At 32.3% G+C, this 14,554-nt stretch overlaps 1 protein-coding gene across 1 annotated transcript in view; it reads right to left on the reverse strand.

Moving 5' to 3' along the window:
* Positions 1–14,554, reverse strand: part of LOC119828203 (rab11 family-interacting protein 4) — a 43,620-nt gene that overhangs the window by 4,886 nt on the left and 24,180 nt on the right. Inside the window, exons 8-9 of the mRNA XM_038350304.1 lie at positions 610–744; positions 7–102 (exon numbers count right to left, since the gene is read on the reverse strand). Coding sequence (XP_038206232.1) covers positions 7–102; positions 610–744 — 231 coding nt within the window. The remainder of the gene's footprint in view (positions 1–6; positions 103–609; positions 745–14,554) is intronic.

A 14,554-nucleotide genomic window follows, 5' to 3' on the forward strand; every position in this document is an offset into this window, starting at 1 on the left:
GAGCGCCGCCAGCTGCGCGTCTCTATCCCTTTCGACACGAGCTATCGCTTCTCTACATCTCTTCTGTTCTTCCGCTATACGTTCTTCACAGCGGCATTCAATCTATAAACAAACACGAAATTAATAGATAAATAGTTTATGTGACATTGAATGCTAGTTTAACCATTTGCAGACACCAATTACGGACTTAATACTTTATTATTTTGACTTATATTTCATACATTATATTGTCATTCATCTGACAGATAAGCTAAACAAAACTTATCCAAAAACACAGTTTCACATTTATTTAATAAGTCGGAAGTCGGATTGTATCTATTTAAACAAGAGTACAATAGATACTGCGATGAGAAACAAAATAAATGAACTACGATTATGATGGACTTTGCTTAGTTAATAACTCGATAACAGTTTTAGTTGTTTTAACAGCAACCATTAAAATTAAACTTAGTACATTAGACGGTAATGGTAGAGGGTAATGTTCTAAGGAGCACATACTTAATTTTTAACGTCGCCATGTATTTCATGCTACAAACGCGTGTATTTCTCAGAATTATACATACATATATAACTATAATACTGACACATAAAAGCACAGATAACACAAACCTCTCTAATCTGTTCGTCGAGCATGTGTACGCGAGCTTGCAGCACGGCGTTGTCGGCCTTCGCGCGGGCGTATCGCTCGTCCGCCGTGCTCTGCGTGTCCGCTAGTGACGTGACCTGCTGCTGTAGTAGTTGAACCTGAAACGATATTGTTATATTTTAATCATCATTATCAGCCCATACATTTTCCTACTGCTGGAACACAGGCCTCCTATGAGGGTTCAGGACATAATTCACCACGTTGGACAAGAACGGGTTGGCAGATGTCAAATGTCATCGAGCTTTTGATTCTTGGACATGACGGTTTCCTTACGATGTTTTCGTTAACTGTTTTGAGCAGTGATGATGTTACCCAGTTGCGCAGATAAATTGAAAAATCAATTTATATCTAGCACGCTCGCCGGGTCTTAAACCCATTATATATTCCAGTGTTTTTATACTTTAATCTTATTTATATATTATATGTGCTAACAAAGGCTTAGGCTGTAAGAAATTTATGACATATTAAGGTTTGCTCTTAGAGCAAAGCAACGAAGTATCAAAATATCCCTGGTGTAATGCCACATCAAGAAATAAATAAAAGAAAGATATGAAATATGCTAATACCTCTACATTAACAATCAACACACATATAAAGCAATCGTACAATAGTAAAAATCCTCCTGGATTTTTAAATAATTTCTCATATATTTTTCTTATTCCATTTATTGAACTAGGATCATTACGAAAATAGTATTGCCAGTTATATTTTATTACGTATGATTATAAAGTAAACAAGAATTATGACCTCCACTGCACTTGTTTACTCTTAAATAATTAATTAACCGTAGTTGTAATACGACGTTCACGTTGTAATTTTTTAAGCCATGACAAAGCGTTGGTAATTAATCTATTATGATATATATCACTATACGGATTCACTCAATAGTCATATACTCAGTCAACCAGTTTATCTCTAGTATGGGGTCAAGAATAATTTGCGACTAAACAGTAACTTTTAAAAGCCTATCTTACAAACAAAATAATATAATCTGTAGGTAATTTGAACGTACATTTCGTAATTTATTACTCGCGACTCGTTATAAGTGCCCATGGTATATCAGATGATAAAAAATTTTCAGGGTAATTAATAAGGTCCGAAGGGGTCGCGGACGTATTTTAACCAGCTCCCGTGGCCCCTTCACTCAAGTGGCTAGACGGAACACAGTGGGGTTTTGGTCGGTAAGAATCCGACATAACCCACGGCTCCATCCCCGGGGGCCGTGGGTATCTATGCAAGATTTCCCCACTATAAAAAAAAAAAAAAAAAAAAAAAAAAAGGGTAATTAATAAGGTACAGATGACTTGTTAACGGGTAAACACAGGGCAAGGTCGTTCTAAGATATTAAGAATATAATACCAACATAATATGATAGATATTATATAACGACTAGATTAAATGATATCAGACGATTAATATGAACATAAATTTTCTCGCTTTTTCTACTTTGTTATAAATAAATATTAACCAGTCATAATGGATTTCTATAAATGAATGTTTAAGTTAAAGAGATTACCACCTATAAAAAATAGATCCCACTTAAGTTCTTAATAATATTAGGAGCTAGAAACTATAGAGTTCTTACATGTTAATTGAGGCAATATATCTTGAGGATTATAATATTACATGACTGAAAGTGTATGATTCAAGCGTAAAGTTACCTTACAAGTAAATATACAAAACTTGCATTATGAAGCATAAATAAACCTTCGTTGGAATGTTAATCTTGATTTACGTAATCAAGTAATGAGTGAGCAATCAATCGAATCTGTAAATAATTAACCAATACAATCTATGCTATGTTAACCGTGCCTAATTAGTTTAGAAATGAGTATTTATAACTAAAATAAATAAATTCCAGTTTGCTTCTAACGTACATTTAAACGAATGCCGCTTATCAATACATTTTGTGATTTAAATATGGAACAAAAGAACATTATTTCATTACATTTAAGAATACGATACCTACACATATTCGTTTGTCATTTTGTCAGAAAAAGTATGGTTTTATGAATAGTTGTGAGAGTAAAGAAAAAAATTATTAACTAACTTTCGGCTGTAGGTAACCCAAACACTTTAGGTATAAATCTGAGAAAATTGAGAAGGTATAGCTATGAATACTATAAAACCAGAAAAAATTGTTCGAAAATAATTTTCCTAAGATTGATTTTAATCTAACATAATCAAGGGTTATCAACACTATCGTATTATGTAATTTTTAGTAAATCTACATAAATTAAGTTATAAAATCACGACATAGTACTCATTTTATTCAATACCGCAGCTGTATGACTAATGTATTTTATTAGCTAAGCGATGACAAACAGGATGGTATTAATTTAAGGAACTGTGAATGACCGAACTAGACAAACATAAAAGTACATATATGACAAAGTGAATGAATGGGCTCTTTCTTTAAAGAATTTTAATGATATATCTTATACCTTTAAACGAGTAATTCTTGTATATATATATATATATATATATATATAATTGGAATCTCGGAATCGGCTCCAACGATTTTCATGAAATTTAGTATACAGGGGGTTTCGGGGGCGATAAATCGATCTAGCTAGGAATTTTTTTTAGAAAATGTCGTATTCGTGTTTTATTCGTGTTTTTTTTTTCCTGACATCTATTGGTGAATGATAATACTATTTTGCTTCGTAGATAGCTGGACAACTGAAATAATGTCATATTCGTGTTTTATTCGTGTTTTTTTTTCCTGACATCTATTGGTGAATAATAATACTATTTTGCTTCGTAGCTAGCTGGACAACTGAAATAACACATAGGCACTTTTTATACCGATATTCCTACGGGATACGAACTTACGCGGTTTCAACCGCGGGTCACAGCTAGTAATATATATAATAAGGCGTGTAGACTGTGAAGAAGTGCTTTGATGGCGTGCATATCATGTCAATTTGACTTTTACTCATTACAAATTAAGGACTGTAGATACTTCCAGTGGTCACATTATTAGAATAGGATTTGGTGGACAATCATGCCCTACTATCCTACTAATCCTACTAATATTATAAATGCGAAAGTTTGTAAGGAGGTGTGTGTGTTTGTTGCTCTTTCACGCAAAAACTACTGAATCGATTGCAATGATATTTGGTACGTAGACAGCTGGATAACTGGAATAACATATAGGCAACTTTTTATCCCGATATTCCTACGGGATACGGACTTACGCGGGTGACACCACGGGGCGCAGCTAGCAGATAACAAAAATGTGTTAATATAATAGGAGTTAAGTTATATTAGAGATAGTAGAGGCGCTTCAAACTGGTTGTGTAAGGGATGCTTTGTAGTCCCGGTGTTCATATTCACTGGAATGTATGACGTACAAGTTGTGTAGGTTATTTAAGTCAAGGATACATGATCTCAAGGATACTCAATGCAATTGCACACGTGCGTAAGCCAGCTGCAGTGAGTGAAGAATTCAAATGAACATAGTTAATACCCTGAACACGTATAACGGCTTAGTTAAAGAGAAATTGTGTGACGGGGATGGGTGTTTTATGTTGCGAACTGTGAATAGCGAGATATCTTATTTTAGTTGATTTTTGATAACGACACTTAATGGGCTAATGATTTATAAACAAGCTGGGGTTGTTTATTTTTTTCCTTCCTTACATCTATTCAATTTACTTAATTATTGTAACAAAACAATACGCCAAGAAAAGGAATACCAATAACAAAACGATTGTGACAAAGTTGGTTACATATTATACACGCCCCGGCTTCGCCCGTGGTACATATATATAGCCTTCCTCAATAAATGGGCTATAAACACTGAAATAATTTATCAAATCGGACCAGCAGTTCCTGAGATTAGTCTGTTCAAACAAACAAACAAACTTCAGCTTTTTAAGATTAGTTTTATTGTGGGAGTCGAGCACGCTTCGGCACGAATTGGGCCAGCTCGCACCGGGGAAGTACCACACCCCCACAGACCGGCGTGAAATAGTGGCATGCCACTGTGTTTCGTACGGTGAGTGGGGGAGCCGGAGGCCCATTTCCTTTTCCTCACCCGTCCCAGTCCATTCCTTCTTTCCAGTCGTTAATCCATTCCTTTTCCCTTACCCCAAAAAAGCGGGCAGCGCATTCGCAGAGGCCTTACCTTTGCGAATGTTCATGGGCGGTGGTGATCGCTTACCATCAGGCGAACCACCAGCTCAGTTGCCCGCTATGACATTAGTATAGTATAGATTAAGAATAACAAATGAGAAAAATGCACTAAATATTTGACACATACATGCAGATATTCATTTTAATCTTTTACATGTTATAAAATGTTTACAGGAATGCTTCATTAAATTTACATTCAAAAATCCTCATGATACTCGTATTAATACACACATAGATGAGTCACTTTCTTTATCTTTATACAATCCAGACGCAGAATGACTTCAGAGTAAGCTTTAATTCTGCTCTGAAATAAATCTCAAAAAGAACACATGTCTCAAAATTCCACATGATTCACTTTCTGTGAACGAGCGCGAAAGTGAACCATATCTGTATAGAAATACTTGTCTTGCCATCGACAATTACGATTGTATCAACAAAATCCAATTCTATATTGACTTTCTCGTTTATTCTAGGAATATGAAGCGATTCCTCTTGAAACTTTACGGTCGAGTGACCTTTAATTAAATTGAAATCTAATTTCCGTTCAAAACATAGTTCGGTATTGTTGGTAGTCATTATCCATTATCTTATCCTACGTTTATTCGTTTAGGTTTAGTTTTAAATTATTTGTAACTTGCTGTATATAAAGATTATAATTTCGTTTATTGGCTGTTTATGGATATACTTTATAACTATCCAAGAAAAATATTGATAACAAAATATTTTATTGCGTTAAAACTAAAAATTATGGGTAAACATTGCTATTTGATATGGGACATTAAATAAAAATAAAAAATTCTACTTCGACTTAACTTTTATGTTTAAAAATTTTGACTTCACTATTAGAATCAAACATTAGAGATTTGTTAGTTCAATGAAGACCAGATTAAAAGTGAAAATGATAGTATTTCAAAAGCAATATATTCAATTCAATATCTTGGTCATAATATACACAACCACATGAGACAATCAATCAAACGCGGTTTTGCGTATGCTTATCTACTTTAATAACCTTTCTAATTCAATTTTTTGTTATTAATTATATGTGTTATGATCTAATACTATGAATAATAACAAACAAAGTTCAATTATTTATATTAAAAGTCTGTAAAAAGCAACTTAGCAGTCCAATAGGTAGGTCATTATAATCGCAAATCTTAATACCATTGTTTAAGAACTACAAAAAAGTTAATTATGAAATATGTTGATGTTAATGTTGAATATTTAATTAAAATAATATCTACCTGATACCTATACATATAAATAAATTATAAAACTTCTGACTACGTCTTGTTCTTGTCATGAAGAAAGAAATAACAACACAAAATATATGAAATAGGTTTGTTGTTAATTATTCCTTAGTAGCTACTTGGTTTTACAATCGGCATTATGTGTAATTATTGACATTTATGGAAATTTAAATAAAGTTAAGGATATTAATTAAAAAACTGGTAATTCTTGTTAGAAAAGTATGGATATAATGATTTTTGCAATTGTACCAGATACTGCAGTTACTGAGATTGCATATTCACCTATATGCTTTGTTGAGCAGTGAACCGATCTTGTAGAGTAATGTTTCATTAAGTAATTATTTTTATATTTCATTATCTTGAATAAGTTTTTTTTAGAATTGCTGAACAGAAATAGTAAAAAGTATAAAACAAGTTGGTAACATAATATCAGAGATATAAACTTTTATTTTGATATAAACTTGTTCTATACATACATATTGACATTAAAATGCAAGCTTTTACTTTCATCATTTAATATCACTCATTCAATCATGATCATGATGCCTCGTCACGAGTAGTGTTGTGCTCATGCATTTCTACACTTACTTAAATATCTTATTAATTTTTTTTTTATCAATTGCTTATTCCTTAACAAATTGTTTTTATTAGCGTCACATTGTTTTATTATTTCGCAGTAGAAATAAAATCATGGAAACCAAACCTACCTATTATAAATGCGAAAGTTTGTAAGGATGTATGTGTGTTTGTTGCTCTTTCACGCAAAAACTACAGAACCGATTGCAATGAAATTTGGTACGTAGACAGCTGGACAACTGGAATAACATATAGGCTTTTTATCCCGATATTCCTACGGGATACGAACTTACGCGGGTGAAACCGCGGGGCGCAGCGTGTAAAAATATAAGTTTACTACAGAATTAAAAAGCTGTCATCGTAAATAAAGCAATGCATAAACATCAAAGAAAGTCGATTAAGATGCGAGATTAGGAATCTATGCATTTGCATTATCAGCAATTTCTTATTTACACAGTCTGTCGTTAAGTCTTGAAACAGTTTCGCTTTTACCATGTCGCAGCTGATCGGTCAATATAATATTTGAATAAACAATGGCTATGAACACGCAATGTATTGTGTGCTCGTGCTTATGCACGATAATTATTTAAATAAAAGAAAATCTTGAATATATTGGGTTTATGTTAGAGCACCTTTTGTACGACTTCTGCTTTGAACTAACAATCCCTAGCCCTTACGGATTCGTGATTTGTCATTGATCCAAGTAAGGGAATTAATGTTTGAAACATACTAGTAAATAAATTTAATTATTTTGTGGTGCACATAAAAAAAACTCGAAATTAGAGCTAATTTGATATATGTGCATGGAAAACACATGACTCGCACGCCAAGATAATCTAAATAATATAATCTAACCTAATAACTTTTTGCTATAGACCTCGTTGGTTATTTTACTGATAGACTGTTCCTGATTCAACATATTTTTTTTTTACTCTGTGCATATGATATCTCCGAACTCAATATTTAATTGAAAAAAACGATTGAAGAAATAACGAAGTTACAAACGAATATCTCATAAAAAGCACCTTGTAATAGAAGTTAGCGATACTTCAATTGTACTATTGATTAATGTAAAGAGTTTTGCTTGAGATCCAATTTAAAACCCAACAAAATCCAATCGTCGATCAGCTGTAAAAAAAAACAAGAGAAAGTAAAGTGGATTTGAATATTTCTCGTCTTATTGATATTCAACGTCTCCATGGAAATAATGAAAACCGGTTTCATGAAATATAGTTATAGTTGGTGGTTGGTAAAAATTCTAATGTAAAAACATAGACGACCTCTTCGATAAATGCAGGTCATATGAATAAACTCAGTGGCACTCTCTGTCCGTGTGATTGACGAACAAACAAGGTATTGAATGTTCTTAAATTGCTTTACCAATAAAACCGAAGTTTATTATTTGTCAAATAACGCCCAATGCTTTAGGCGCACCTTTGTGTAATATCATATGTCATATTATAAGCATACAATACGTGTTTTAGGAGTTATTTCGATTCAGATAATGTAATAGAGAATTAATAATTTTATGTTATTCTACATTGGAAAATCAAATCCTTTTATACGAAAGAGTTAAGATTGAGAATTATCATTTATATTTGAAATTATAATTTCGAACAAATGAAATAATTGAAGGTTCAGAATTTAACAATATTTTTGGATTTTGAATTGTTATTCCAATTTTAAAATAATGGTTCTTTATTCCGACAGATTATACGGTATTCAGTATAAGCAATCACGTTTGTACCATACTTAAATTAGGCAATATAGATACAAAACTATTTTTGTATAGGCTAAACGATTAAAAGTAATTAAATGTTAAAATCCTATCTCGATGTCATTTATAGTGATGAAACATTATTAAGATTTTACGCAAGGTTGTAATTTTGCATCATTAACCTGCGAATACATATCAAAATGAAAAAGTAATACATATAGAAATTAGAGTTAAAACACGTTGAGAAATATAATGAAGGGATTTACATAATGTCAATAATTCTAACAGCAACAAGAATTGAACTGAACACTTCCTAGTAATTTTAGTTAAAGTAGGATTATAATTTTTTCCTCATAGTAAATTAGTTGAGCAAAATATTAACTGTTTTCTATATCGCTTGTTTTCTATTATCCTTACAAATTCGGTTTTTGTGTCTAATAACATTTAATTTTAATAATTTTATAAAATAGACAAAATATGATTAAGAATCACCATTTAAATTATGATTGCTATCGTTTCGTACGATCTATGGTCTCGGGTTGAATAGCTTATGGCTCGTGACTTCCCCGAGCGAGCATTTTCTTCATTCAACTTGCACTGCAACTTTCCACCGTTTGTTAACAACTTTACATATATAAATATAGATGGATCTTTATGTTCAATTACTGTCACTAGCGAACGTGGCGTAATTCAAACGACAGCGTAATATATGGCAAAAAACATTTGTACATCATTTCAGTTCTCACATGTTGTTCTAAGGTCGTTGTCCTAGTTGGTATAGTGTTTCGTTTGGGGGCAAAAACTTGATGAACATGCGGGTAAGTAGTTAAATGAGTGGCGATAATGTATGATATGAAAGATGTGTTAGATGTTATATCCATCTCTCATTGTACGCGAGTATTACCTGAGTAGGTAACTATTTAAACTGCATCGCAAAAAGAAGGGTGTTCAAGTTTGACATCAATGTCTTTCTGTCTGTGTAGTTTTTATTTGAAACCCAGTGATCCTTGCGGTGATTCTCAGCTATGTTTGATCAAAATTGGCCAAAGATGGTGGCCGCTATAAAATATATTTTTAATCATTTTTTTTCCCCCGCATATTTATGCGTAAGCTTGTATACATGTTAAGTTTGTTGCTTCCTCCATAAATTTTGGTTAATATGTCATCAATTTCAAAACATGAGCACCTATCTTAATTTTTTTTATAAATACGGTTATCAGCTTGTTATTTAGGGTACGTATTCGTAGTAGGCCCAATTCATTTATATGCAAATGAATTACAAATTATAACTATTCGTAAATTTATACGTGATAGACATAGACGGTAGGTGGTAGCGGTAGACTGACCATTGCGCCTCATATTTCTAGGTTACTACTGGTTTATAAGGTTACAATACAATAAATGTAATAAATTATTATTTACTGTTGACTACAGTGATACACGTGATAAATATCATACACATATGATAAAATTGAAGAAGAAAAAAGAAGTGGTTTTCTGCAAATAAATTTCGTTTACACTAATTATAGGTATTACTAATTAGTGCCAATATTTCCATGGACAATTCATAAGTTGATATCCTAATTAATTAATGTTTAAATTCATATTGAAAATAATTTCATCTTTGAACGCTTAGTTGTGTGACCTAGGTGAAGTATTTAATGCTATCTTTTTACTAGCAACAAAGTAAAGCCTTAGAGAGTTTATTTCATTAATATAATTACCATACTTGCATGTAAAGGCTTCGGTACTCAGATTTTACTGACTATGCGTAATTTATTTAGAATAATGAATGTAAAAAAAACTCTGATTAAAAGTTTTGAAAGCTAACCTCCTCGACTATATCGTGGAATACTATTATTTAGTTAAATCATATAAAATTAGTTTCACTATATTGAAATGGCGAGCGATATTTCATAATTAGGTACTACTATAGAGTAGGTCTTTATCACAATATTCTAGAAACGTATCTCTTTTTGCATAATTTTTCTTTTTAATATATGTTGAATTTGAGTAGAATTTACTATTAGACATTTCTAGATAAGTTTATGGTTTTATTGAAACTTTAGCAACAATTAGTTTTAATACATGTATATTAACTAGTAGTTAAGTGGATAATAATTCATGTTAATGTTGTCTCTTTTGTTTTTTTTTATCGCATGTAGCAATACCTAGATAATTCATTCACTGGGTTTTATCTTATCTTAAAAGACCGGTTAACAAAGTTCCACCTTTAAAATGTTGAACTATTTCATGGTATTCTAAATATTGGTAGTTTTACTAACATATAGAGATATATATAAAACAGAACTCGTTAAATTATATAAATATATAATTATTATATATGCGGTAGGTTTTAACAAACAAATAAACATTTGTTGAGGGTTTGAGGCGAATAGACACATTGTTTTTAGTAGTTTTAATAAATAGCGGAGTAAAGATGGTACAATTATCGTAAATAATTCAAAAAGATTTCTTTGTGGGTATACATAAAAGTGATTATCAGTAAATGTCACGCGAAACATGACCGTGGCATCATTTTTATTATTAGTACCTACTATCATTTGACCTTTTTATCAACTGCCTATATACTGTTATTTGCAATTAAACGATTTATAGATTTTATAACTATATTTGAAGATTGTACTTTAAATTAAAAAAAAATGTATTCAGGCTTTTTCTGTACAGGGGATTTAGACGGTTTTTTTTTAAGATAGAGTGATTCAAAACGAACGTGTATGTTTATAGTAACATCTATTAAACTACTCCAAATTTAACGCGAACAAAGCCGCGGGAAAAAGCTAGTTATGTATAAGAATAATGAAATTAGTGTTCATAAAATTTATTTTATATGCTATAGGTACATAGTGATGAAAAAAGAAACGTTCTCACTGCATTGAAATTCTGTCAGAGCAAAAACTGCGATCAAAGTATCTTCAAAATTATTACTCAATTAGATGACTTTTCAAATTGTTAACCTTCAAAAAAGCATAGGGCATAAATGCTGCACATGTCAGTTGCTTCTTCTGTATTATGTATTATTTAATAATCTGTGAACGGTATGTCACTTATAATAAGTCAGTGACAGTACCCGAGCTTCCTTATTGAAAGAGAAACCATCGCATAATTCACAAGGCTTATAAAAAATTAATGTACTATTACATAACTCTTGGTACATTTACGTTCGTTTTATATGTTAGCTATTCGCAAATGTATATTATGTCTTAATTTAATGCAAATAAAATCGAAAGAGTTTCTATTTCACATGACTGATTGTTTGTCGAGCTAAATTATTGTTTGATCTATTTTTGCAAGTATTTTACTTAGTATGTGTGAACATGTAGATTGACAGTCTAAATAACAATTAATAACAAAATTCACTTACAAATATTAAAAGACATGACTTTTATTTGTTGTTATTGTTTTTTTATTCATTTATATATTATACTACTAATAAATTGTTGAAAAGAAGACGTGATAACAGGTATTTCGTGATAGAAACAATCTTTATCAAGTTGCGCTATCGATATTTTGTGATTCATTTCAATGCAGATAGTACAAAAAGATCAATAAGACTATTTTAACAGCGAGTATATTTACATGAAAATCATCGAAGAAAATTCACAGCCTACAAACTCTATGTTAAGTAACATAATCGACCTTACCACGCGGAAACATAGCTGCATTTCCAATGAACCTTCGTTCGCGTGTGCAAGTAAACTTGGATGGTAATCAATTGAAAAACCGTGCACGCAAATCACAATTTTATGTTCACGTAATACACGACAAATTTGTATAGCGTAATAAATGAATAGAAATATTTTAAGATTTAGCATAGTTGCGTGACATTGATGTTTGGTGATTTGCGACCGCGATGGTACGGGTTGGTTGACGGCGATGTCGCAAACGAATCGGTATCTTATATTATCGAAAATGTCTAAGGAAGCCGGAGAATTATTGTTTTCAACTTTCGCACAATTTCACAGATCACTTCAATACGATTCCCTAAAAGACATAATTTTTTAAGCATCCGCTAATAATCTTAAATTGCTGAAGAATCAAGTTTTTTAGATTATGGGGTAAATCTGTTTAGCCGATCTTTATGAATACTTTTAGTTTAAGAAGATCTTCCTTGACCGAGGCTTTTATTATTGTTAGCTTCAAACGGTAATTAGACCCAGTAATGGGAAATTGAAATAGGTACTTGTGATAGATGGGAAAAATCTTTTTATGAATTCATAATGTATTGATAATTTTAATTCTATCATGACACCTTCATACATCGCACATCATCTTTAATTACATATATTAATTTTGGTTTCCTAAAGAACGAAGACACACAGAATTATACATTTTGTTTCCATATCAAATAAGGAAACATTAAAATTATGACATAGTTTACGAACGTCACAAAATTATCGAAACCGCAACGAGTAACGTAGGTAAGGATGATTCTTACATGACTCTATAATTCGTTATGGTTATGAATAAAACGATGTTTATTTATAGGGTTTAGCAAAATTACAAATTTTACCGGTACCTAATTGGTACATAGAACTGCGCTGTTAAATAAATACTAACGCTCATTAAAATTTAAACTTTAAAAAGAGCAATTTAAAAGCTTACTTGATCAGATAAGTTATCGCACCACTGATGTGCGGCGGTTTTCTTCCCTCCGTTGAGCCCATTGCTTAAATGCGGAGTCAATGGTGCTCCAGTGAATAGATCCTCAGTCAAGCTACTATCCGAAGTGATCCTCGGCCGTATAGAGGGGTCCTGAGGGCCCACAAAGTCAAATTGGCCGTCCCACATATCGTACTCTAATTCCAAACTATCTTCAACTTCAATTGATTCGCCCATCGTGGTCCTTGACCGGTTGAAGAGCCCAGATTTAAACATTTAGCAATCTTGTCCATAAAATTTTTGGTCTTTGGACTTATTCCAATATTGCACTAAACTTATAACTATGACTTGTTTGAGATTAGAATAGAACAAAGCTTTAATGGCACAATAAAGTCTTACACTCGATTATTTTATATATTCGCTCTATGACACTGCTTGTTACATTTTAAACGGCTTGAATTTACTCAGTAATTTTTATATCACTTTATGTTCACATAACAATTTGTGGAATACAATGTCTTAATTATTGTCGTAGAGAAGAATCAAAATGATATCGGGCAAGAAAACGCTTCGCCGAATTCGATTTGAAACTTTCAACGGTTGATCTAACATCGTTTCGTGAATCGCCGGCGTCACGCATTCCGATAAGACGCGTATATTATGTAGTATACAGTTTTGATTGAGAATATTGAACGCAAACACAGATCACTTATATAGAATAAAAGTTTAAACGATCGGTACGTTATATTCAGTCACAATCGTGTCGAGTACTGAGCGCGCGGCCGCCTCGCCCCACCCAACGCGAGCGGCATGATTATCAGCCTGCCAACGCTACAGGCCCATACAAATAAACATTATTCGCTCCCTGCACTATGCACAGCCGTCTGATAGACAGTTCCGAGGCAATAACCCCTTGCACATGCTCCCCTAGTACGCTTGCATCTCATAATTTTACGGGCGAGGGACCGTCATGATTGCTTGCATTTGCTTTCGTCATATATGTTTTTTTTACTAAACATTAATAGCGTCTCCTTGTCCACCAGGTTGTCTGGAAGAGATCGCTACTTTAGCGATAAGACCGCCTGTTGTGCTTCTATAGAGTTTATTTATAGAATTTATTTATGTATGATTTGGTGCACAATAAAGTATAAAATAAAAAAAAATAAATAAATATATGCTCTATCGAGTTGTATAATTCGGCGTGACACAGATAGCGAGAGATAATCGTAATTTTCGATTATCGGTAGCAAATTAATATGAAAGTGAACGGTACTGAGCAAAAAATGCCATCATTGAACATATCAGCATTAATTATACACTGGATATGATCTTAACATTTCAATATGTAATTAATGTTAGAGAGTAGCAAAGGCTTTGTTACATTCGATAGTAAAATCAATAACAATGACGAGGAAACGAAAAGCTTATTTAATAGATGGAGTTATTTAATGTAGCATCAAGATTAGAGGCATTGTTAGCAAGAGCGTGCGAAATGGAAGCCAGAATTGGATACCATGAAACGATAATACCACGCAGAGTTTATTTAACGGCAAATAGAGACAATCATTGCAAATTCGTAACTATATTCACAATTTTGAAATT

This window comes from Zerene cesonia, chromosome 7 (genome assembly GCF_012273895.1).
Source record: "Zerene cesonia ecotype Mississippi chromosome 7, Zerene_cesonia_1.1, whole genome shotgun sequence".
Taxonomy (NCBI): Eukaryota; Metazoa; Arthropoda; class Insecta; order Lepidoptera; family Pieridae; genus Zerene; species Zerene cesonia.